Genomic DNA, 21493 nt, shown 5'->3' with positions numbered 1-21493 from the left:
CCCCGGTGATGAATGCCGCAAACCCCTCAAGCCCAGAGGGCCGGCAGTATCATGCACAGAAAATCTAAAGCCTGCGTTTTGAAATGTGAACAAGAGAATGACCGTAGTCTTGGGCTTTTAAAAAACCTAGAAGCGCTTCCTAGTTCAATCCATCCCCAAATCCATGCCACCCTTTCAACTTTGCAATTAAGAGAGAGGAGAAATTCCGGTCAACTCGCCTTGGGGGGTTGGTCTGAGGGTAGAGGGCTCAAGTAGGGAGGAGGATGGAGAGAGAAAGAGCAAGCCAATGAAAGATACCAAAATTTCCCACCTTTCTTAAATTCTTCCAGCATAGCGTCCAACTTGGTGTCATTGAAAACAAAGTGCAAGGGGTGGTTATAAAATTTAGTGATGGTTTTCAGGGGAGTACAGTCATCTGGATCCACGAAGGCCAAGTCTTTGACAAAGAGGAGGTCCACGATGTTGGAGCGCTCCCCCTCAAACACTGGAATACGAGTGTAGCCGCTCTCCATGATCTCCGACATGGTGTTGAAGTCCAGAATGGCTTCGCCGGTGATCATGAAGCAGTCCCGGAGCGGAGTCATCACGTCCTCCACTGTCTTGGTGCGGAGCTCCAGCGCCCCTTGGATGATGTTCAGCTCCTCCTTAACGAGGTCGTTGTAGGGGTCGGTGACCCGGAGCATCTCCAGCAGTTTTTCCCGGTTATAGACAGTACCTATCTCCTGGCCCAGGACGCAGTCCAGCAGCTTGCTAACCGGGTAAGAAGCGGGGAAGGTCATCATCATGAAAAACTTGGTGAGGAAGATGGTGTTGGCCCCTACAGCCAGGCCGTGCCGGGAGCAGATGGCCTGGGGCACGATTTCCCCGAAGATGACGATGCCGATGGTGGAGACCACCACCGCCACGAGGCCGGAGCCGGCGATGTCGTCGAGCAGGATCGTGAGCGTGGTGTTGACCAGCACGTTGCCCAGCAGCAGTGAGCACAGCAGGTAGTTGCCCTGCCTGCGCACGGGCTCGATGCGCTTGGCGTAATTCTTCTCCTTCTCGGTGCCGCAGTTCTGCACGATGCGCAGCTCCATCGGGTCCAGGGCCATCAGCCCCAGGTTGAGGCCGCTGAACATGCCCGACAAGCACAGGAGCAGCGAAATGAAGATCACCTGCAGCCAGAAGGGCAGCAGAAACTTCTTCTCCTCGCCCACTATCATCTTGGTGTCCTCGCCGTCGTGATAAATCCAGGTGGTCTCGGCCCACGGGGGCGGCGGGAGCCCGGCCACCCCGGAGCCGCCCTTGGCCCCGACGGCGCCACTTGCGGACCCCGGGCCGCCGGCGCCCAGGGCTGGCGTGGAGAGCGATGTGCACAGGTAATAGGACTTGCTCTTCTCCATCTTGCGCAGCGGTTTGATCTCGATCTCAATGATGCCCGATGTACGGCGGTTGAGAATGATGTGGGGCAAGATGATGATATCTGAGGTGCGGATGCCGCAGCGCTGGGGGCCGCTGTCCGGCTCTGGCGGCGCGGGACCCCCCAGCCCGCGCTCGCCCGGGCTGTGGCGCCGCCGCTCGTGCTCGGTGAAGGCGATGCGGGACCACGTCTCGTTGTTGATGTTCTGCCCGTACACCCGCAGCTTGACCCGGGTCCGCTCGCTCACTCGCAGCGCCCCCCCTTCCATGAACGACACGTCGTTCGTGTCCTCCAGCCGCAAGCCGATGATCACCGTCTCCTCGTTCTCGCCAGCTGCTGCGCAGCCGCCCGCGCCGCAGCAGCAGCTCAGCAGTAGCAGCGGCAGCAGCCGCCCGGCCGCCGCCTGCAGGACCCCCCGGCCGCGGGCGCTGAGGCTGCGGCGCGCCGCCATCTTCCAAGTGGGCAGTGCGGCGGCTGCCTGCCCGCCCGCCATCTTTACTTCGGGTTCACAAGCGCCACAGCCAATCATAGGGTGGCTGCTCCAGCTGCGGCTTCATCCTTCCCACCCGGCGGCGCGAGCGCAGGCACCGGCCCCTGGGCGAGATTGCAGCGGAGCGTCCGCACACACCGTTCGGCAGTCCGGCTCCCTGACTGACACTGACTCGGCCTGGGCTAGCGGAGGAACCTGGACACTCGAGGGAGGGGGAGAAGGGAGGGGGAAGCGCCAGCGGCTCCCGCGAGAGGCAGCCAGGGCAGCCAATCACGAGCGGGTGCCTGCCCTCCCAGCCAGGGGGCAGGAATGGGGGCGTGGCCATGAGGGGAGCCGCGGACCAATGACAAGGTAAGTGGGTGGGGCAGTGAAGGCCACCGTCCCCCTCAGCACGCCAAGTTTCCAACTGAAAGGCGCGTGACTCTTGTGTATGTGCGAGGGGAGGAGGTGTGGCCAGCTAGAGCCCGAGAGCCAGTCACAGATGAGAACTGTACGAAAGGGGGCGGGGCCCTCAGACTGGCTGCCAATGAAAAGGGGCCGTCTGTGGGTCTGGTACTCCCTGAGGGGCCTCGGTAGTAGATGCCCGCACCTGGGTAGGCAGTGTTGGGCTAATATCCTGGGGCGCTAGGCGGTCCGTTTTCGCTGCTCTGCATTGCAAGCTCCCGCAGTGCCCAAAGCTCGTGCGGAGAGGGCTGCCCCCGGAGCGCGAAAAACCGACTAGGAAGGGCTTAAGCTGCCCATTTGCCTGAAAAGCCGGGACAGCGGCCGCGCCACTCTCCTCTACTTGTGCGCGCGGCTCGGCCCAGGATAAGCGGTGGCTCGGTGGCCCCAGTACCTATCGACCCGCTTTTTCTGGAGCCTCACTTCTCCCTATGGGGGAAATGCTCTCACTCTGCCGCTTGTGGTAAGGTGGCACCACCTGCCGGCCACATGGGTACCCTGCAAGGCTTCCAGGTCTGCAAACCCCAAAAGCTGTGCCAGAGGTGGGGAGGTTATAGGGAAGCAGTTTCCCCCACCTTTCCGAGTTGTAAGAATCTCCTCCCTGTGCCACAAAGCTATAGTAATCAAAACAATAGGTAATCGCGTGAAAAAGGCACATCGATCAAAGGAATGGAATAGAGAACCCAGAAATGAACCCACACATATATGGTTAATTAATTTAGGACAAAGGAACCAAGACTATACAATGTGGAAAGGACAGTCTCTTCAATGAATGGTGTTGGGAAAACTGGACAGCTACATACAAAATAATGAAACTAAGCCACCATCTTACACCATACACAAAAATTAACTCAAAATGGATTAAAGACTTGGATGAAATTCCGAGAAGAAAAGGTGACAAGCTCTTTGACATTGGTCTTAGTGATTTGTTTTTAATTTTGGATCTGACCCCAAAGGCAAGGTAAACAAAAGCAAAAATAAACAAATGGGACTACAACAAACTAAAAAGCTTCAGCAGTGTGAAGGAAACCAACCAAACAAAAAGGCAACCTATTCAGTGAAAGAGGATATTTGCAAATCACTTACCTTTTTTTGTTTTTCTTTTTTTTTTTTTTTTAAGTAGACTCCACTCCCAACATGGAGCCCAAGGCAGGGCTTGAACTCATGACCCTAAGATCAAGACCTGAGTTGAAATCAAGTCTGACACTTAACCACCTGAGCCACCTGGGGCCCCTGCAAAGCACTTACCTGATTAGGCTTTAATATCCACATATCCAAAATATACAAAGAACTCACACTATTCAGTAACAACAACAAAAAGCCAGACAACCCAATTAAAAAATGGGCAAGAGAATCTGAATAGACGTTTTTCCAAAGAAGGCATACAGAGGGCCAACAGGCACATGAAAAGATGTTCAACATCACTAATTATCAGAGCAATGCAAATCAAAATCACAATGAAATATCAGCTCACACCTGTTACAACGGCTATTCCCAAAAAGACAAGAAATAACAAGTATTGGAGAAGATGTGGAGGAAAGAACCCTCCTACACTGTTGGTGGGAAGGCAACTTGGTGCAGACACCATGGAAAACAGTATGGAGATTCCTCAAAAAATCAAAAATAGAACCACAGTATACCCAACTATTCCATTTCTGGGTATTTAGCCAAAGAACACAAAAACACTAATTTGAAAAGATATATGCATTCCTATATTTGCAAAAGTGTTATTTACAATAGCCAAGATATGGAAACACAATAGAATAGTCTTCGGTCATTTAAAAAAAAAAAAAAAAGAGGAAATCTTGCTATTTGCGACAACATACATTGAGGGTATTATACTAAGTGCAATAAATCACAGGGAAAGACAAATACAGTATGATTTCACTTATATGTGAAATCTAAAAAACAAAATAAATAAAAACAAACTCATACAGAGAACAGACTGATGGTTACCAAAGGTGGGAGGGGTTAGGGGTTGGGTAAAATGAGGGAAAGATCTCAAGTATATGGTGCTGAATGGTAACTAGATTTATGGTGGTGATCACTTTGATATACAAATGTCAAATTATAAGACTGTACACCTGAAACGTATATGTTACTATACCAATTTTACCTCGATAATCAAAATAGACTTCTCTCAAGGGTGCCTGGGTGGCTCAGTCAGTTAAGTGTCTGACTTCGGCCCAGGTCATGATCTCACAGTTCATGAGTTCAAGCCCCACGTTAGGCTCTGTGCTGACAGCTCAGAGCCTGAAGCCCATTTCGGATTCTGTGTCTCCCGCTTTCTCTGCCTCTCCGCCGCTCACACCCTCTCTCTCCTTCAAAAATAACCATTAAAAAAAAATTTTGTTTAAAGATTTCTCTCATATTCTTGCTGAAAGTATATATGTTCCTGGGCCCCATTCCATACTTGCTAAAGGGGTAGGACCTAGGAATCTGCATTTCTAACAGACACCCAGGAAAGTTTGGGAAATGGGAAAGACACACATAAAGGCTGCTTCTTAATCACACTGACCAAACCCTGCTAGGTCCATGGGTCCCTGGAGGAGAAAAAAATCCCAAAGATCTAGTTCCCCAGGACTCCCAAACCACTTTGTCTGGAGGAGGCACTGTAGCAAAGTAACTGCCAAATTGGTCTTTTTCTTGCAACTGAAGCACCCAAAATATAATTACTATTTCCTTTTTTTTTTTTTTTTTTTTTTTTTTTTTTTTTGTATTCTGCAAGCACATTTTCTTCCCTTTTGTAAACCAGTCAGATGTTCCTGATTAATTTCTGGTCGGGTAATAGCAACGGCCTCCTAACTGCTCTTTCTTCTTCCAGACCTGCCCCTTTCCCTTCTCAGCCCTGCAGCCAGAGTGGTCTTGTTACATCAGATCCTGTTGCTCCTTTGTTCGAAATCCCCATCTGGCTTCTCATGCCATCACAGTAAAAGCCACAATACCTACAATATCCTGCAAGGCTTGAAAGGGTGTACCGCCTCCCCTTATTTCTCTGACCCCATCAACTGCTGCTCCAGCAGGCTTCTCCTGGCTGTTTTTCATTCACTCCAGGGATGCTCCTCTGTGAGCCTGTGCACTCGCTGTCTGTTTCCCGTGCCTGGGACTCTCTTCCCCCAGGTCACAGCGTAGCCCATCAGTCCCCCTCCAAGACTGCTCGAAAGCCACTTTTAAGTTTATTTCTTTCAAGAGAGGGAGAGAGAGAGAAAACGTGAGCCAGGGAGGGGCAGAGAGAGAATCCCAAGCAGGCTCCACACCATCAGCGCAGAGCCTGATGCAGGGCTCAAACTCACCAACCACAAGATCATGACCTGAGCCAAAATCAAGAGTCACTCAACCGGCTGAACCACCCAGGTGCCCTTTAAAGGTCACCTTTTTGTAAACTCACAAGCAAACACTCCCTATACTCCATCTCTGTTTTATTTCCCTTAATTTTGATTATGATCTGTCTCCTTCCACCAGAGCTTAAGCTTCCCCAGGGCAAAGATTTTGTGTGTTTTGTTCACTGCTGTATCACCAGGGCCTAGAATAACAGTAGATGTTGCAAACCACACTTGTAGAAGGTTAAAGAAATGGAAGAATTTTTATTCTGATCATTCCAAATAATGTCCCTGACTCTATTTTCCAGCACTTCAGTTTCTGGCGATGTTTCCTCCACCCCCAACCCTCTCATTGCTATATTTGAAAAATAAGTTCAGATTAAAAGAACCTGATTCACACACTTGGCATGCATTTATAAAAACAGCATTATCAAAGTTTTGGGGGAAAAAGTGGAGATTTTCAGGGCTATCTGACAAAGGTTAAAGATAGATATGGTCCTTCTAAATCAGCTGATTGAAAACAAAACTGTTTTCACTTCTTAAAAAACATGAGTTCAAGTGTGTTTAAGGGAGCTAAGAAGGAGACCATTAACAGCTCACAAATGCTGAATGTACACTTTTGAAATAAATGTGGAGAAGGGGGCGGGGGAGAGTTTGCCAAACCTACAGATATTTCCGGTGCATTGCAGAGAAAACTACAACGGTCAGGAAAGTGTGGCATTCAGCAATTTAGAAACAAGTTAGACATTCAGGACTTCATCACAAATACGTAAGAAAGGACCCACCAGGACAACTTAAAATATAAAATAAGCCAAGCTCAGATTCACACGGGGATCACCGAGTGATGCTTATCCTGAGTGGTGCCAAGGTCAAGGAGGTCATCTTCTTCATGTACACCCAAGACACAGAGCAAAAAACCAAGTGAATTTGCCTCAGAAAGAAGGATCTTCCTTCAAGTTTGCAGGCTTTTTAGCTCAAGGGAGTCACTCTCTCTTTAGCAAGGGGCTGTTGGTGCAGATTTATCATGACTTCCAGGGGCTTCTGGATCTGTCCATCTGTATGAATGGAGGGCAAGGGCAACACTTGCTCCTAGGGATCTCTTTTTAAATCTAGAGGGAAAAAATACAATAAAACTTTGAATCCTGATAATATCTCACTTCCAAAAAAGGCTACACAAGGCCCAAGATTGCTGAGGGGGTGCCGCAGCTGTCTAATCCCAAATAGGTTCTGACTTTGACCTTAAGCAAGCCATTCAGGTAAAGCCAGAACTTGGTAGCAAACACCTTCCCTAACTAACCCTCTCTTGCCAGAATCCTTCACCTGCTCCTAAAGGCGAAGAGCGACTATTCAATTCTTTCATCTGCAAAGGATAAACTCTCCTGTGCGGATTCCAGGATTTGAGAAATTTGAGAAATTACTCCGTCCAGACCTAAAGGTCTTTTTGAGTTTGACTTTCTTACAGATCACAAGTAGAACACCAAAAGGCTCTCTATACATTTTGTTTTTCAACATAAATCTCAAATTTTACAGAGAAGCCTTATCTTCGCCCCCAGAAAATTGCCAGTGGTTTTAGAAAAGTATTCAAAATTTGTCAAGCTCACACCAAAGCACCAGGTCGTCTGAGGAAAAATAGGAACTGTGCAAATACTGGAATTACGCAGACTTTCCCTAGAATGAAATCTGCTCCCCCGAAGCAACGTTGTTCACTTGTTTAAATACATAGTACTCTTGTAGCCCAAATGAGGACTCTTCACATCAGGGGCCAAAAAAAAACAAAAACAAAAACAAACAAAAAAAAACCAGACAGACAAACAAACAAAAAAGCCGAATCAAGAATCAAATCAAATCAGCAATGCCATTTGCCTTTTCTAGAGGACCTTTCAAACTTTCTGTTTCAGGCTTTCCTATATCCTCACCTTTTCTAGATATTTTCTTGGATGCAGTCAGTGGGGTAGGAAGAGGAAGAAAAAAAGCAGCTTTTTGATGGAGTTTTGAGAAAAGCTTCCTCCCTTGATATGGGCCCCAGCTCCTTGGGTGCAGCCTTCCTGGGAATCCTGAGTCTCTAGTCAGGCACTCTGGTAGGTGCAAGGGAGCCCCCTCCTGCCCTTCCCACCCCTCCCCCCAGCCACCTTAGGCACTGGACAGCACCCTACACCACCACTGCCCTTTTCCCAGGGAGCTGGCCCCTCCTGACCCTTCCACGAGGCAACCCCAGGAGGTCTCCTGTGTTCTGCCATGTCACCTGCTTCCTTCCTCCACTGTTCCCTTGAACTAGGCTACTCAGAGAAACATGTTTCTGGGCTAGAGGCCCACTGTTTGCCCTGCTCCAGGACCCCCATCCTCCTGACTGTCAGGCCCACAACTCCAGGATTTTCTAAAATCTTCTAGCATGTTCTTTCTCACTGCTGTTCCATCCTGGTTCCAGCCTCCAGCTCAGACTTGGACAAAAGTGTAAGATACGTTCTAAGCTCGGTTATCCTCATCATTGTGGCTAAAACACTCAACCCGGGTCATGGTTTGGGGGAAACTTTTCACTTCCATAATTTTTAAATGTTGAGCCATATGAGTATCACCTATTCAAAGATCTAAATTTTAAAACCACATTGGGGCTGGCGGTGGGGGCTGAGGGGTGCAGGGAAGCACCTGGGTGGCTCAGTTGGTTGAGCCTCCGACTTCAGCTCAGGTCACAGCTGTCACGGTTCATGAGTTCACAGAGCCTGCTTCAGATCCTCTGTTCCCCTCACTCTGCCTGCTCCCCCACTCACGCTCTCTCACAAAAGAAACATAAAAAAAACACATTTGGGGAGTGAGAAGAGGCAGTTGATAAGAAAGACTGACAGGAGGCTGGTAAGTAGGAATGGAAGCCCAGGGGAAAGAATGGATCCTGAATATCCAGTTCTGAGCCCTCCCATGAGACTGAGACCAGCATGAGTCTGATTCTAGAGCTGGAATTTATGATTATGACTCCAGACATAAAATGCCAGTCTTCCCATACCAGCTGAGCTCATTCCCATGGTCTTTTTTTTCCCATATCCTCTGAAACTGGAGCAAGAAATCTATTCCAATAAGTCAGACCCCCTGTGTATAGACAAATAATATGTCAGACCTCAGTGGAAAAAAATTCTATTTTTAGTTCCTCTGAGATACCTATTTGTTTTATTTTAAATATCACCAAAGACTTAACTTATTTCTCCCCATTTGTTAATACCACATCTCAATTCTGTGTCCTCTTTAAATTTTAAATAAAATATTGTATCTCCTTACCCCAATTCCTTTTTTCTCTTTTACTCATTCATTCATTCATCTAGTATATATTGTGTCTCTAATAAGTTCCAGACATTGTGTTAGGTGTTGTAGAGCTCTAATATTGAATCAGAGGTTACCTCAAAAATCTTATCAGTAAAGACGTTAGGAAATGTGTGCTAAATAAGGACATATGCAGAATACAATATCAAATATCTTAAAAAGAAGTACAAATAAAGTGGAGGAATTGAGACTTCACAGCCTTTGAGTTGGCCCTTAAAGAACAGATAGGTTTTAGATATGGCCAATATAACAGCTAGTCCAGGAAAGGTGTCTCGGTGGGCTCAGCCTGCTGTAACAAAATATCATAGACTGGGTAGCTTAGACAGAGGGAAAAAATGGGTATTTTCTCACAGTTCTGGGAGCTAGAAGCCCCAGATCAAGGTCCTGTAGGGTTGGTTTCTAGCAAGAGCTCTCTTCTTGGCTTCCAGATGGCCTCCCTGTCTTCACATGGATTTGTGTCTGAATTTGAATGGGGAGGGAGAGAATGAGCTCCCAGGTGTCTCTTGTTATAGGGACACTAATCCTATTGGATCAGAGCCCCATCTTTATGAACTCATTTAACCTTAATTACTTCTTTAGAGGCCCATTCTCCGAATAGAGCCACATATGAGGGTTAGGGCATCAACATATGAACTGGGGTTGTTGGGGGGGGGATGGGAAGACACAACTATTCAGTCCATGACAAAGGGACTGAGAGAGAAGAAAGAGGGAAAAGGCATTCGAAATGAGAGAAAAGTATGCAGTAGATTGCCAAGGGAGCAGCCTTTTTGGAACATCATGTGGTTGATTTGGGTTCTATGGCTCATAAGGAGGAACAGCAAGAACAATGTTAGAAGATTGATTGGGCCAGTTTGTGGTGAATTGAATGCCACAGTGTTTTGAAATTTGGATTTCGTTCTGTAGCACTCAGGAGCTATAAAAAGTGACACGTAGAAGAGCTGTGTTATAGGGAGATTAACTGACCTCGCCACTGTCGTGATGCTGGGGCCCTGCCAACTTAGGAATTTAAGAAACTCCTGCCACTCAAAGTAGAAAAAAACCTTCATGATTTACAAAGCACTTTCCCGTCTGTTATCTTGACTGACCTTCACAATTAGAACTAAAGGGCACACCATTTCTCCAGCCACATGTAGGACAAAGAAACAGATTTAGCTATCGCGTGCCACGGGAGTCCCCAGAAAAATGGAACACCACCCCCTGTGTCCACGCCTGAATCACAGCTACTGCCACCGTGGTTTGGGTGGTAACTGCGAGTCTTAGAGCAAACATTAAGTTTTCCCAGATTGGCCAACATTCTTGATCGCAGCTGAGACTTCCTGATACATTTTCCAAACTTCTAAAAAAGTTTCGACATACAATAAACATACATAAAAGCATCTAAGACACAAATGTAAAATAGTTGACCATATCCTTTATCATCCAAAACAGAACCCGTCTGAGAGTGAAAAAAAGGGTACTATTAATAATCAACCTAGTTTAAGGCTTAAACTGGGACAGTCCCAGACAAAGATTGTGTTCACCTTGTAAGAATTTATAATGGTAAAGCAACCATCCCCTCGTTGAGAAAGACCCTATATGTCCCTCTAGATCACACCCTCTCTTCCACCCTATCCTTACTTTTATAGCAATCATTTCCCTTTTTTAATTGCTTTTTTTTTAATTTGGGAATTCCCAAAAGGAGAGCAAGGACAAACCCTATAACAAAACAGTATTACATTAGACCTAGTTCTAATGGCAGTCACAATACTTTCTAGGCTGAACTCCCATCGTGCAAGTCATTTAAATACCCTCAGCCTCGGTTTTCCCTTGGGTAAAGTTAGAAAAACCAGCGTTGTGAAGGAGGTAAAAGAGTGTTATCTTCAGTAAAGAAACAACTTGGGGTATTTGGCACCGTGTATATCCACAAGGAATCTTCCTCACTATCTTGAAAAAAAATCACCGTTTTTAAAAGGTTGCATCAGCTTTATGGGCTCCTGTTATTTTTTTTTTTTTTGCTGTTTTTTAAAAATTAATTAATTTATTGTTTAATTTACATCCAAGTTCGTTAGCATATAGTGCAACAATGATTTCAGGAGTAGATTCCTTAATGCCCCATACCCATGTAGCCCATCACCCCTCCAGCAACCCTCTGTTATTCTCCATATTTAAGAGCCTCTTCTGTTTTGTCTCCCTCCCTGTTTTTATATTATTTTTGCTTCCCTTCCCTTATGTTCATCCTGTTACATTATTTAGAAGCAAAAATAAAAAGACCTCCTTCACAACATTTCCCTGGTTAGATCCAATTGAAAGAAATAATAAGGTTAATAAGAAAAAGAGAATAAGGACAGTTAATAAAAGATTAACCACTAAGCCTAGAAGCCCCACAAGTCCTTCTGCACTTGCTGTGCAAACCTTTCCTCCCTAGCAACTTGACATTTTTGAGGCTTTGCTTTCTAGAGGATGTTCATTTAATATTCACAAAGAAAGTTATGTGATGGAAGCTTGTTAACTCTGGGAACAGAGAATAAACAGTCCAGGCCACCTCACCTGACACAATTAGGCCCTAAGTTATATGTCAAATTACCATAAGCGGCTCCAACGCCCTGGTCCCCTCCTGCGAGCATCTCTGCAAAGCTGCACATGCCCTTCTTGGCTTCGGCTTGTAATGAATTAAATATCTAAGTCAGATTCCTAGATTAGGCCATAAATCTGCCATCGCTTGAACTATCATAGGGGGAAACCCCCCTCACTTGTAACTTTGTTGTGACTGCTAATTCCAGTCCTAAAACAGCCCACAAAGTCAGAAGCCTACAGGGGTCAGTAAGGTTGACTGGACAGGGATGAAGGCCAACAGGGTAATGGGACACACTCTGTCTGAAGGAGAAGCCGTTACTCACTCTGGCCACGGCAACTGTGCCCAAATGCACGAGTCATGATGCCAACACTTCCGATTTTTCAAGAGAAGCCAGAAATTCGTATTTTATGTAAAATCCTCTGTTCATAAGTGGGGGCAACTAATTCAAACGATTTTAAAAGCACTGTGACCTCTCCAGAATCTAGATCCATACATCGGTTTCCAAGCCTGGAAGGGAACGTGGAGTGTACCAAGTTCAGCACCCCCAAAGTTTACAGACGGGGAACGTGACCCCCAGAGTGGACACGTGATTTTCCTATGGGCCACTGCAGAACCAGATGGAGAAAGAATGCCCACTGCCTGTCTTCTGCCTCACTTCTCATTCCACAAATGAGAAGAAAGTTAATGGCCGAAGCCTGGGTAAAAGTTAGCAGGCCCAAGTCTGGCTTACAGTGCGCCCCGCACGGTATCGATTTACCGTTCTACTATTTTACTCTCTCTGGCTTCTGGACAGCGTGTGTGAGGCAGTGTGCCATTATCTGAAGCATTAACGGAGTAGCATCAGGGCAGAACATTTGCGTCCCAAGTTGATTTTCCCCTCACCTGGGGCATGGCTCTGCTCCAGGAAAGGAGGGGCCAGCGTGTTCCCATTGGGGGAGGGGATTGGCGCGGTCATCAGTCCAAGACAAGCAAGGCCCGCTCGGCAGGAGAAGATTAAGTACAGAACTTACATTCACATAACACTCCCATTAACCTCAGGGAGCTGTGCTTGCAGGAATGACAGGGTCAGCAGTTGAAGAGAGACTGGAATGAGGCAGTAAAGCTCAAGCCATAGGTTATGAGTAGGGCTGTGTAATTCCAGCTCCATATTTGCAAAAGAGTTTGTTTTTGTTATCTAGTGAGATCTTCCTCCACTGACTCTTTGGGCAGGGTCTTCAAAAGAACCCTTGTTTAGACCCAAACCGTGCTGTGTGTGTGCAGTTGAAGAAACTTGGCAAATCACACAAGTTAGGACAGGTGGCAGCGAAGTTTAGAAAATATGCTTAGCTGGTTTTGTCCGGCTGGCTCATTGAGTTCATCACATTGGATTGTTAGCCATCTGTGCTTAGGACAGTGCTTGGTACACAGTAGGTACTTAATAATATTGAATAAATGAAAGGCTGGATGGATAGGTTCACATTCCTCTCCAGACTCACTTAGCAGACCTCCCAATCTAATAAGGAAAAATTAGGCACTCCTTTGCTGCTTCCTAGGTGTCATCCAAGGCAAGGCTGGGAATCAGTAAGAGAAGCAGGCTCTGCTTGCTGTCTTGGCACAGAGACATGCCCTTTTCAGCAGTGTATGGCTGGAGGGAGTGGGTGGGGCAGGGATCCTGTTTAAACTGCTGGGTTTCCTCCAGTAGGTAAGCTGAAAAGCCTCTGGAGGCTTAAATATGAATCCTCTCCCTGTGATGATGAAGGACTGAAAATACTGTATTTGATACAATAATCGATTAAGAGAAAATCTGCTCCTTAAACCCTTGAAGTCCACTATTTTTTTTTTAATGTAAGCTCTGTACCCAACGTGGGGCTTGAACTCACAACCCCAAGATCAAGAGTTGCATGCTCTACCAACTAAGCCAGCCAGGTGTCCCATTAGTCCCATATCTTTTTATTTTAAGTTTTTATTTATTTATATTGAGAGAGAGAGTGTGTGCACGTACGCACACACAGCAGGGAGAGAGAATCCCAAGCAGGCCCTGCACCCTCAGTGAAAATCCCCATGTGGGGCTCAGACTCACGAACTGTGAGATCATGACCTAAGCTGAAACTAAGAGTTGGATGCTTAACTGACTGATCCACCCAGGTGCCCCAGTCCAATACCTTTTGACAAGTGTTTGTAGCTACAGAAGAATTAGGCACCTGTTTCGGTGGCCTTGCTGTTAGTAAGCATAATGTTAAAATGCATGAAATGATTGCCAAAGGTTAACAAGTAACCTAGGTGATTACTACCTAGGTGGTAGGTAGTCACTACAATTATTTAAACATTTTGTTATATTTGAAAACAGTCATAATACAATGTTGGGGGGAAAGTTGCCTACTGTCAAAAGAGCCACAGACAGCTTCCTAAACCATCCTCTGGCAGTAAAAGAAGGGCTGGTCTTCTGCTGGTCCTGGCTTCATATGCTGCTAGCTCTAAACCAGTAATAATTTAGGGGTGCCTGGCTGGCTCAGTCAGTAGAGCATGTGACTCTTTTTTTTTTAATTTAAGTAATGTCTGCACCCAGCGTGGGGCTCGAACTCACCATCCCGAGATCAAGAGTTGAACACTCCTCCGCCTAAGCCACCCAGGTGTCCCAGAGCATGCAACTCTTGATCTTGGGGTCATGAGTTCAAGCCCCACGTTGGGCATGGAGCCTACTTAAAATAAATAAAATAAATAAACTAATAATAATCTAAACTACGTGCCACCCGATCTTTAAAAAAACTTCAGGCAGATGAGGAAACAAAGGCACAGAGATGTTCAATAACTTTCTCAAGGCCAAAATGCCAAGTGGCAGAGTTGAAAGGAAAAAAACTATCAAGTTTGGCATCCGCTTTTTTTTTTTTTTGGCTTCTTTCTTTATTTATTTTTTTTATTTTTTAGAGAGAGAGAGAGAGTATGTATGAGCAGGGAAGGGGGTAAAGGGAAAAAGACAGGAAAGAAAGAGAGAGAGAAACTTAAGCAGGCTTCATACTGGCATGGAGCCTGACATGGGGCTTGATCCCACAACCCTGGGATCATGACCTAAGCCAAGATCAAGAGTCAAATGCTCAACCAACGGAGCCACCCAGGCACCTCAGCGTCAGGCTTTTGCTCCTAATCATCATTCCACACTGCCTCTCACTCTTAAATGAGATGTACCCTCTATGACGAGGGCCATACATTCCTAGTTGTCTATTTCACCTATCTTGAATATTTAAACAACCGTGTCTGGCATTTTTCCGAACAAAACGTGTTTAATTTGGTATTATCTAATAAATATTTTTTCTAGACTCTAGGACAAATACAACTCTTACGATGTATATTTTTGTTAGAGAGTAACGTATAAAATATGTTATTCTTAGGAAAACACAATGCGAATGTCCACATTCCAGTTCAAAGTCATTCCCTCAACATCTTTTGAGAGAACTGAGAATTCAGAATGACAAATGATAGACTAAAACCCCCTCCCTCTAAATTTGGAGAAGCCTAATAAACCAAATAACCAGAAAACCCTTTCTTCTCATCCTTTTCCCCTCTAGTAGGACCATCTCGTGCTCATGGATGGTGAAGTATGCTTAATCCTAGCTATACCATTCTCACTAATGCGGTCGCTAAAGCAGGTGGTATGGTGACCGGGTAAATGCTGAACTCTAGAACCACGAAAGCACTGTTTAGAATCAAGGTCTAGAGGAATAGAGCTTAAAAGATACCATCCAGTCCTCTCCTTAGTCTGTAGTAGTATGTCAGGACCTACAGCCAAACCCATTCAGAAATCTGAGAATTTCTCCATTTTTAACAGCTCTATTGAAAGAGGGGGTCTGGATGCTAGAATCCATTCCAATGTTTTATGAGGCCTAAATATTCTCATACCCTTAATAGAAAACCTCTTGGACCATGCCAGCTCCCCCTACCTCCTTGGGGTTTTTTTGCACTGAGGTCAGAGAAACTGGTTGAAATTTTCTCATTAAAATTCTTCATTGCTTGAAGGCTGTTATTAAAAAACTGATCAGTTCCTGATGACAAGGACCATGGCTTATATATGACTTGCACCTTTCTGTGTCCCCTGACAAAGTCTTCAAGTGCAACTGGACTTCAATTAAATAATGTTCTTCATTTCTAATGATAAAATCATCCTCAAATACTCCTCAATCTCATTGTTTAACTATGGAAACTAGATCTAAATCTTATACTTTCCTAAAAATTTAACCAGGGCACAGTTATAAAGGGGAAAAAAGCAACCATTTTTACATCTCCTACCTCCCTTTTTCAAAATTATCACTCTTGGGGCGCCTGGGTGGCTCAGTCGGTTAAGCGTCTGACTTCAGCTCAGGTCAAGATCTCGCGGTCCGTGAGTTTGAGCCCCACGTCGGGCTCTGGGCTGATGGCTCAGAGCCTGGAGCCTGCTTCCGATTCTGTGTCTCCCTCTCTTTCTGCCCCTTCCCCGTTCATGCTCTGTCTCTCTCTGTCTCAAAAATAAATAAATGTTAAAAAAAAATTAAAAAAAGAAAAAAGAAAATAAAATAAAAAGAAAAAAAAGAAAATTATCACTCTTGGGGCGCCTGGGTGGCTCAGTCGGTTAAGCGTCTGACTTCAGCTCAGGTCACGATCTCGCGGTCTGCGAGTTCGAGCCCCGCGTCGGGCTCTGGGCTGATGGCTCAGAGCCTTGAGCCTGCTTCCGATTCTGTGTCTCCCTCTCTCTCTGACCCTCCCCCGTTCATGCTGTGTCTCTCTCTGTCTCAAAAATAAATAAACGTTGGGGCGCCTGGGTGGCGCAGTCGGTTAAGCGTCCGACTTCAGCCAGGTCACGATCTCGCGGTCCGTGAGTTCGAGCCCCGCGTCAAGCTCTGGGCTGATGGCTCAGAGCCTGGAGCCTGTTTCCGATTCTGTGTCTCCCTCTCTCTCTGCCCCTCCCCCGTTCATGCTCTGTCTCTCTCTGTCCCAAAAATAAATAAACGTTGGAAAAAAAAAATTTAAAAATAAATAAACGTTAAAAAAATTTTTTTTAAATAAATAAATAAAAATTATCACTCTTGGGGCGCCTGGGTGGCTCAGTCGGTTGAGTGTCTGATTTCAGCTCAGCTCACGAACTCATGGTTTGTGGGTTCGAGCCCCGAGTCGGGCTCCGTGCTGACAGCTCAGAGCCTGAAGCCTGCTTCAGATTCTGTGTCTCCCTCTCTTTCTTTGTCCCTCCCCTGCTTGTGCTCTCTCTCTCTCTCAAAATAAACTTTTTTTTTTGTTTAATTATCACTCTTTCCCTGATCTCGTTAGGATTTATTACCAACAGTCACCACTATCTTTTATTCTTAAGGATGAACTGAGGTCAAAGAGATTTATTATTCATTTATTTTCTTCATTCCATTGTGCAAAAAAAAAAAAAAAAGTGTTTGATTTAAAACACCAATTATCTCAAGAGCACTCCTACCAAATTTGATTTGGCAAATTTTTTGGCGTGATTAGCATGAGGTCAGTAGGAGCTTTGTTTTATGAGCAAACACGGTAAAAGTCCAAAAGGTGCTATGCAGGTCAGAAGGAAGATGTTCTTCCTGAGACCCTCTGCCAACTGTTATTTCTGAAGCCTTTCTTGCTCATTGGCCAGGACTACAGGCTGTTTCTCAGTTCCATATCTGACCACTAAGTGGCACCAGAACTTTGAATTAGCTAAGATAGAGAAAAACTCTTTAACCAGCCTATAGGCCATTTACTACAAACCTTCAATTAATACCTTCTAAAAATAATCCGTTATTTTTTACCAGTGATCTAGAATATAGTGGCTTTTTTCCATTTATTCTTTCTTGTGGTCTGTGCTATGGAAAAGAGGAGATTAAAAGACATATGTAACTCATTCCTTAGCCTCCTGCCCTCGTCTTCTGGTCAGCTGTAAATTGTGCCACAGCAACTTCCAGCAACATCAGGGGGACATCTGGACTTCGTACGGTCAGACTCTTCTGCAAGCTTGAATGGATCTGTGATTATATCCTGTCAAAAGGCAAACCAAAACGAAAGGACAAGTTAAAGGTGTTTCGAGGTACCCAAACACTAATATTTCAGTTTGACTTAGGTTGATTTAGCTAGAAGATAGATAAAATTTTATACTTCCGTGGGATCCTTGGGGTAGCAACAGTCATTCAGCTATAAAGGTGGCTGTCTCGGCCTGAAGCTTCTGATCAAGTTATTACTCCTTTCAGGGTAAGCTTCACCTCAAGCTTCTTAAAGGTGGTCCCTATGGGACCAGGAAAGTCGCGTTGCTTAATTTTGTTTTATGGGAGTCCCATTTGTATGTGCCTTTCACCCTTCTGGAACTGAATCCTGAAATGCTGAAACTTCTTCCCTTCCCTCACTGTAATTTCCAGAAACGTGTGCAAGACAAGAAGGCAAGTCCTAGATGCCAGGGTCACCGTTAGCAATTGTTGATGTTCAGATGTTGAGATTGCCCGACAACGGCCAGCAAGATCTCAGGGCAGAGTGAGTGGAATTTTCAGGAGACAAGATGGAAGTCTTTATTTCTGCTCTGTTTACCTCCAAATGAGATGCCTCCAACAGCAGCACCAGTGTGGCCAGAGAAAAACCAGGCACAAAGGTAGGAAATCCAGAGCATGAACAAGCCACCTCAAATAACAAGAATGCATTCATGAAACATAAATGTACACTCTTACTATTGTTCGGTGGTCACTGTGAATAGGAGACAGGACAAGAGAGGCACAGACCCTACATCCATGAAGGACAGACCTATGGGCCACTCCCTTTACTGAAGTAACTTGCTAAGGGCCTCAGCCTCCCTGGCCCTCAGTTTCCACCTTTCTAGAATGAAGAGGCCTGCCTGGATCTGGGCTCCCTACCAGGGAAGCCAGCATCCAGCAGGGGATCCCCAACCCTGGGAGAAGGCAAGCTATGTCCCTCACGTCCACTCGCTGCCCTGGAATTCTTGGTCGGAAGAGTTACCTCTCCTCCTTTTCCCCCCAGGGAAATGAGTTTCCACTCTTCTTCTTCCCACCCCATAGCCTGTCTACTAATAAGAGACAGTGATATCCATATCACTTCCTAATGCATGCTCCTAGCCCTAAACGATCTCAAGACTCAAAGGAAATAAAAGGTGAGACACCTTGATAAGCAGTCCTTTCCAGCACCAGCATCCTGTGATTCTGTGAAAAGTCTAAATAGAGAGAGGTAGGACAGCATACTGGGTAAGAACGTCAGCTCTAGAATCGGGCGTGGGTTCAACTTCACCGCTTTCTAGCTATGAGACCTTGGATTAGTACATTAATCTGTCTGAGTCTGAGTCTGTTTCTTCGTCTGTAAAATGGGGATCCCAAGGGTTGTTGTGAGGACAAAATGACACGGTGCCCTGAACACGTTACCTGTTCAGTAAAGACTAGCTCCTCTGTGTTATTCCTACATTGTCCGCGCTGTTACCACCACTGCCATTAACTGCCGCGAGACAGTCCAGAGCACAGACCCTACGTGCATCATGGTGTGTGTGCCGAATGTAATTCTGTTCATAGCAAAACACACTTTCCTTGCCGGGATTGAAAATGAAGGAGGAGAAGAAGAAGAAGAAGAAGAAGAAGAAGAAGAAGAAGAAGAAGGAAGAGAAGGAGGAGGAGAAGAGAAGGAAGAGGAGAAGAGAAGGGGGGGAGAGGGGGAGGAAGGGCAGGAGGAAAGAGGAGAAGAGGAGGAAGAGGACGAAGGAAAAAGAAGAATGGCTCTCAGAAACAGTCATCACTCAGTCAATCCTCGGTAGGGAGCCGTGCCTTCCATTACCCTACAGCGGCAGCTGGTGGGAAGAGGCATGTCCCAGCAGCCCACGCACGGCCTGCCTGTGCTGTGCTCCCGGTTTTATCAGAAAGGTCTTCCATAAAAAAGATATGAACGTCCTCCTCCAAGAGCACAAGGTTATATTTCTAGGACGCACAGCTGTTTCATTCTTTAAATCTTCCCTCACTGTCAATTATTGCCATTTCAAAACCTTGGCAGTGATCTAAAGACTTTAGCGCATCAGCAGGCTGAAAGAAATAAGGCAGACGAGAGAGGAGACAGCTGGGATAAACCAGTTTATGTGCGTGGCACCTTCCGGTTGGTATCCGAGGTCAGGAGGCCTCCTGTCCGCCCTGTGTGCACATGAGGAGGAGGGTCAAGGAGAGCCAGGCTGGAAGAAAGGGGTCTCTGTGGAAACCATCCTGCTTAACTACATGTCTGCTTTTTGGTTTTTGTTTTTTTACGGCCCGAGTCCACTGGAAATGCTGTGGTTGGAGGAAACGTTCCCTTTACTTGTAACTGTAATCTTCTGACAGCTTTTACAGCTAGAACTCAGGAAGCCAAGTTCCAGGAGAATTAGAATGATGAAAACATTTCAAAATACATATTGATTCTCACCAGCAAGGTTTTGTTATTAGTGAGCTCCCAAGCGTTTCAAGATACCAATAACGCATTTGTGAAAGGTTACGTGGACTGAAAAGTCCAAAGTCAAATTTCTCTACTTTCCAAAAAGGCAACTTCTTAGAAAAACAGAAGAGTAACAATAGCAGAGTACTCGAGAATTCAATAAAGCAAACACTATAAATCACTCTCCAGCTCTAGAGGTGGCTTCTATACTTAGCTGGGGCTTGATTCATGCTGCTAATTGTGGCCAAACGAGAACAGATTAGGGTTTTTGGCTCAAGGGTTCCTGCCTCTTGGGTTCAGTTAAACTTTCCCAACTACAAATTTACCATCTTGGAGAGTGATCTCTAAATAAGCTTTGCTCTTAAAGACTGCTTATAACGTGGGGCGCCTGGGTGGCTCCGTCGGTTGAGCGTCCGCCTTCAGCCCAGGTCATGATCTCATATTCATGGGTTCGATCCCCACCTGGGCTCTGAGCTGATAGCTTAGGGCCTGGAACCTGCTTCGGATTCTGTGTCTCCCTCTCCTTCTGCCCCTCTCCCACTCATTCTCTGTCTCTCATAAAATAAAATAAAACAGGGGCGCCTGGGTGGCGCAGTCGGTTAAGCGTCCGACTTCAGCCAGGTCACGATCTCGCGGTCTGTGAGTTCGAGCCCCGCGTGGGGCTCTGGGCTGATGGCTCAGAGCCTGGAACCTGCTTCCGATTCTGTGTCTCCCTCTCTCTCTGCCCCTCCCCCGTTCATGCTCTGTCTCTCTCTGTCCCAAAAAATAAATAAATGTTGAAAAAAAAATTAAAAAAATAAATTAATTAAAAAAAATAAAATAAAACATTGAAAAAAAATTTTTAATAAAAAATTTTTTAAAAGACTGCTTACAGTGTAACAAAAAGAGGAGAAAAAGACATGAGTTACTCGTGCATCAACGTATGCTCAATGTATCCAAAATTACTACAAAATACAAGCAAGAGAAAGTAAAATTTCATGGCAAAAGATTCAAAAATTTCTGGGCCAGGGGAGAAAGGGTCTGTGGGAGAATGATAAATCCTAGAACACAGTTCAAAGTGACCAAGAATCTTAATTAGCACAAATCGGTAACTATTTCCTGAGTCTGTATTATGTGCCAGGCATCAGGCTAACCTTTTACATATATCATTCCAGTTGAGCCTCACATCCTGAGGGAAAGAAGTGATTATTGCCTTCCTATTACACACGAAACTGAAGGTGTAGCGAAGTTTGGTAACATGCCCAAGATCACACATGCATGGCAGAGCCAAGGTCTGAACCTAATCTATCTGACTCCAAGGCCTGTGTCCTTACACCCCACGCTCTGCCTCTATCCTTGCATAAATATCAGTATCTTATTTCTTTGGGATTCCAACATGCAGTGCCTTGAGATGCATCACTGATAATACTCTGGTGAATGTTAGAAGTTCTGTCAGCCGAAAGAGACTTGAGGGGGCTTGGGGTGGTTCAGTTGGTTAAGCGTCCAACTTTGGCTCGCAGTCTGTGGGTTCGAGCCCCGCGTTGGGCTCTGTGCTGACAGCTCGGAGCCTGGAGCTTGCTTTGGATTCTGTGTCTCCCTCTTTCTCTGCCCCTCGCCGG

At 45.7% G+C, this 21493-nt stretch overlaps 2 protein-coding genes across 6 annotated transcripts in view; both read right to left on the bottom strand.

Moving 5' to 3' along the window:
• The window catches only part of CNNM2 (cyclin and CBS domain divalent metal cation transport mediator 2), a 146650-nt gene extending 144551 nt beyond the window's left edge, over positions 1-2099 (bottom strand). For all 3 annotated transcript variants that reach the window (XR_007145447.1, XM_047825983.1, XM_047825984.1), the window contains exon 1: positions 311-2099. Coding sequence is in view for 2 of the 3 variants with exons in the window: in XM_047825983.1 (XP_047681939.1) it covers positions 311-1931 (1621 nt within the window). In the remaining variant the exon portion in view is untranslated. The remainder of the gene's footprint in view (positions 1-310) is intronic.
• A 2905-nt stretch (positions 2100-5004) lies between these two features.
• AS3MT (arsenite methyltransferase) overlaps positions 5005-21493 on the bottom strand; it is a 31883-nt gene continuing 15394 nt past the window's right edge. For 2 of the 3 annotated variants that reach the window (XM_047825559.1, XM_047825561.1), the window contains one exon: positions 16844-17492. In XM_047825559.1, coding sequence (XP_047681515.1) covers positions 17388-17492 — 105 coding nt within the window. In that variant the 3' untranslated portion in view covers positions 16844-17387. Of the gene's footprint in view, positions 6763-16843; positions 17493-21493 lie in introns of those variants that run through there. The other variant, XM_047825560.1, reaches the window with a different exon arrangement.

The sequence above is a fragment of the Prionailurus viverrinus genome, chromosome D2 (genome assembly GCF_022837055.1).
Source record: "Prionailurus viverrinus isolate Anna chromosome D2, UM_Priviv_1.0, whole genome shotgun sequence".
NCBI lineage: Eukaryota > Metazoa > Chordata > Mammalia > Carnivora > Felidae > Prionailurus > Prionailurus viverrinus.
Note: the sequence above shows the minus strand (reverse complement) of the source record. Positions and strands in the feature narration are given on the sequence as shown.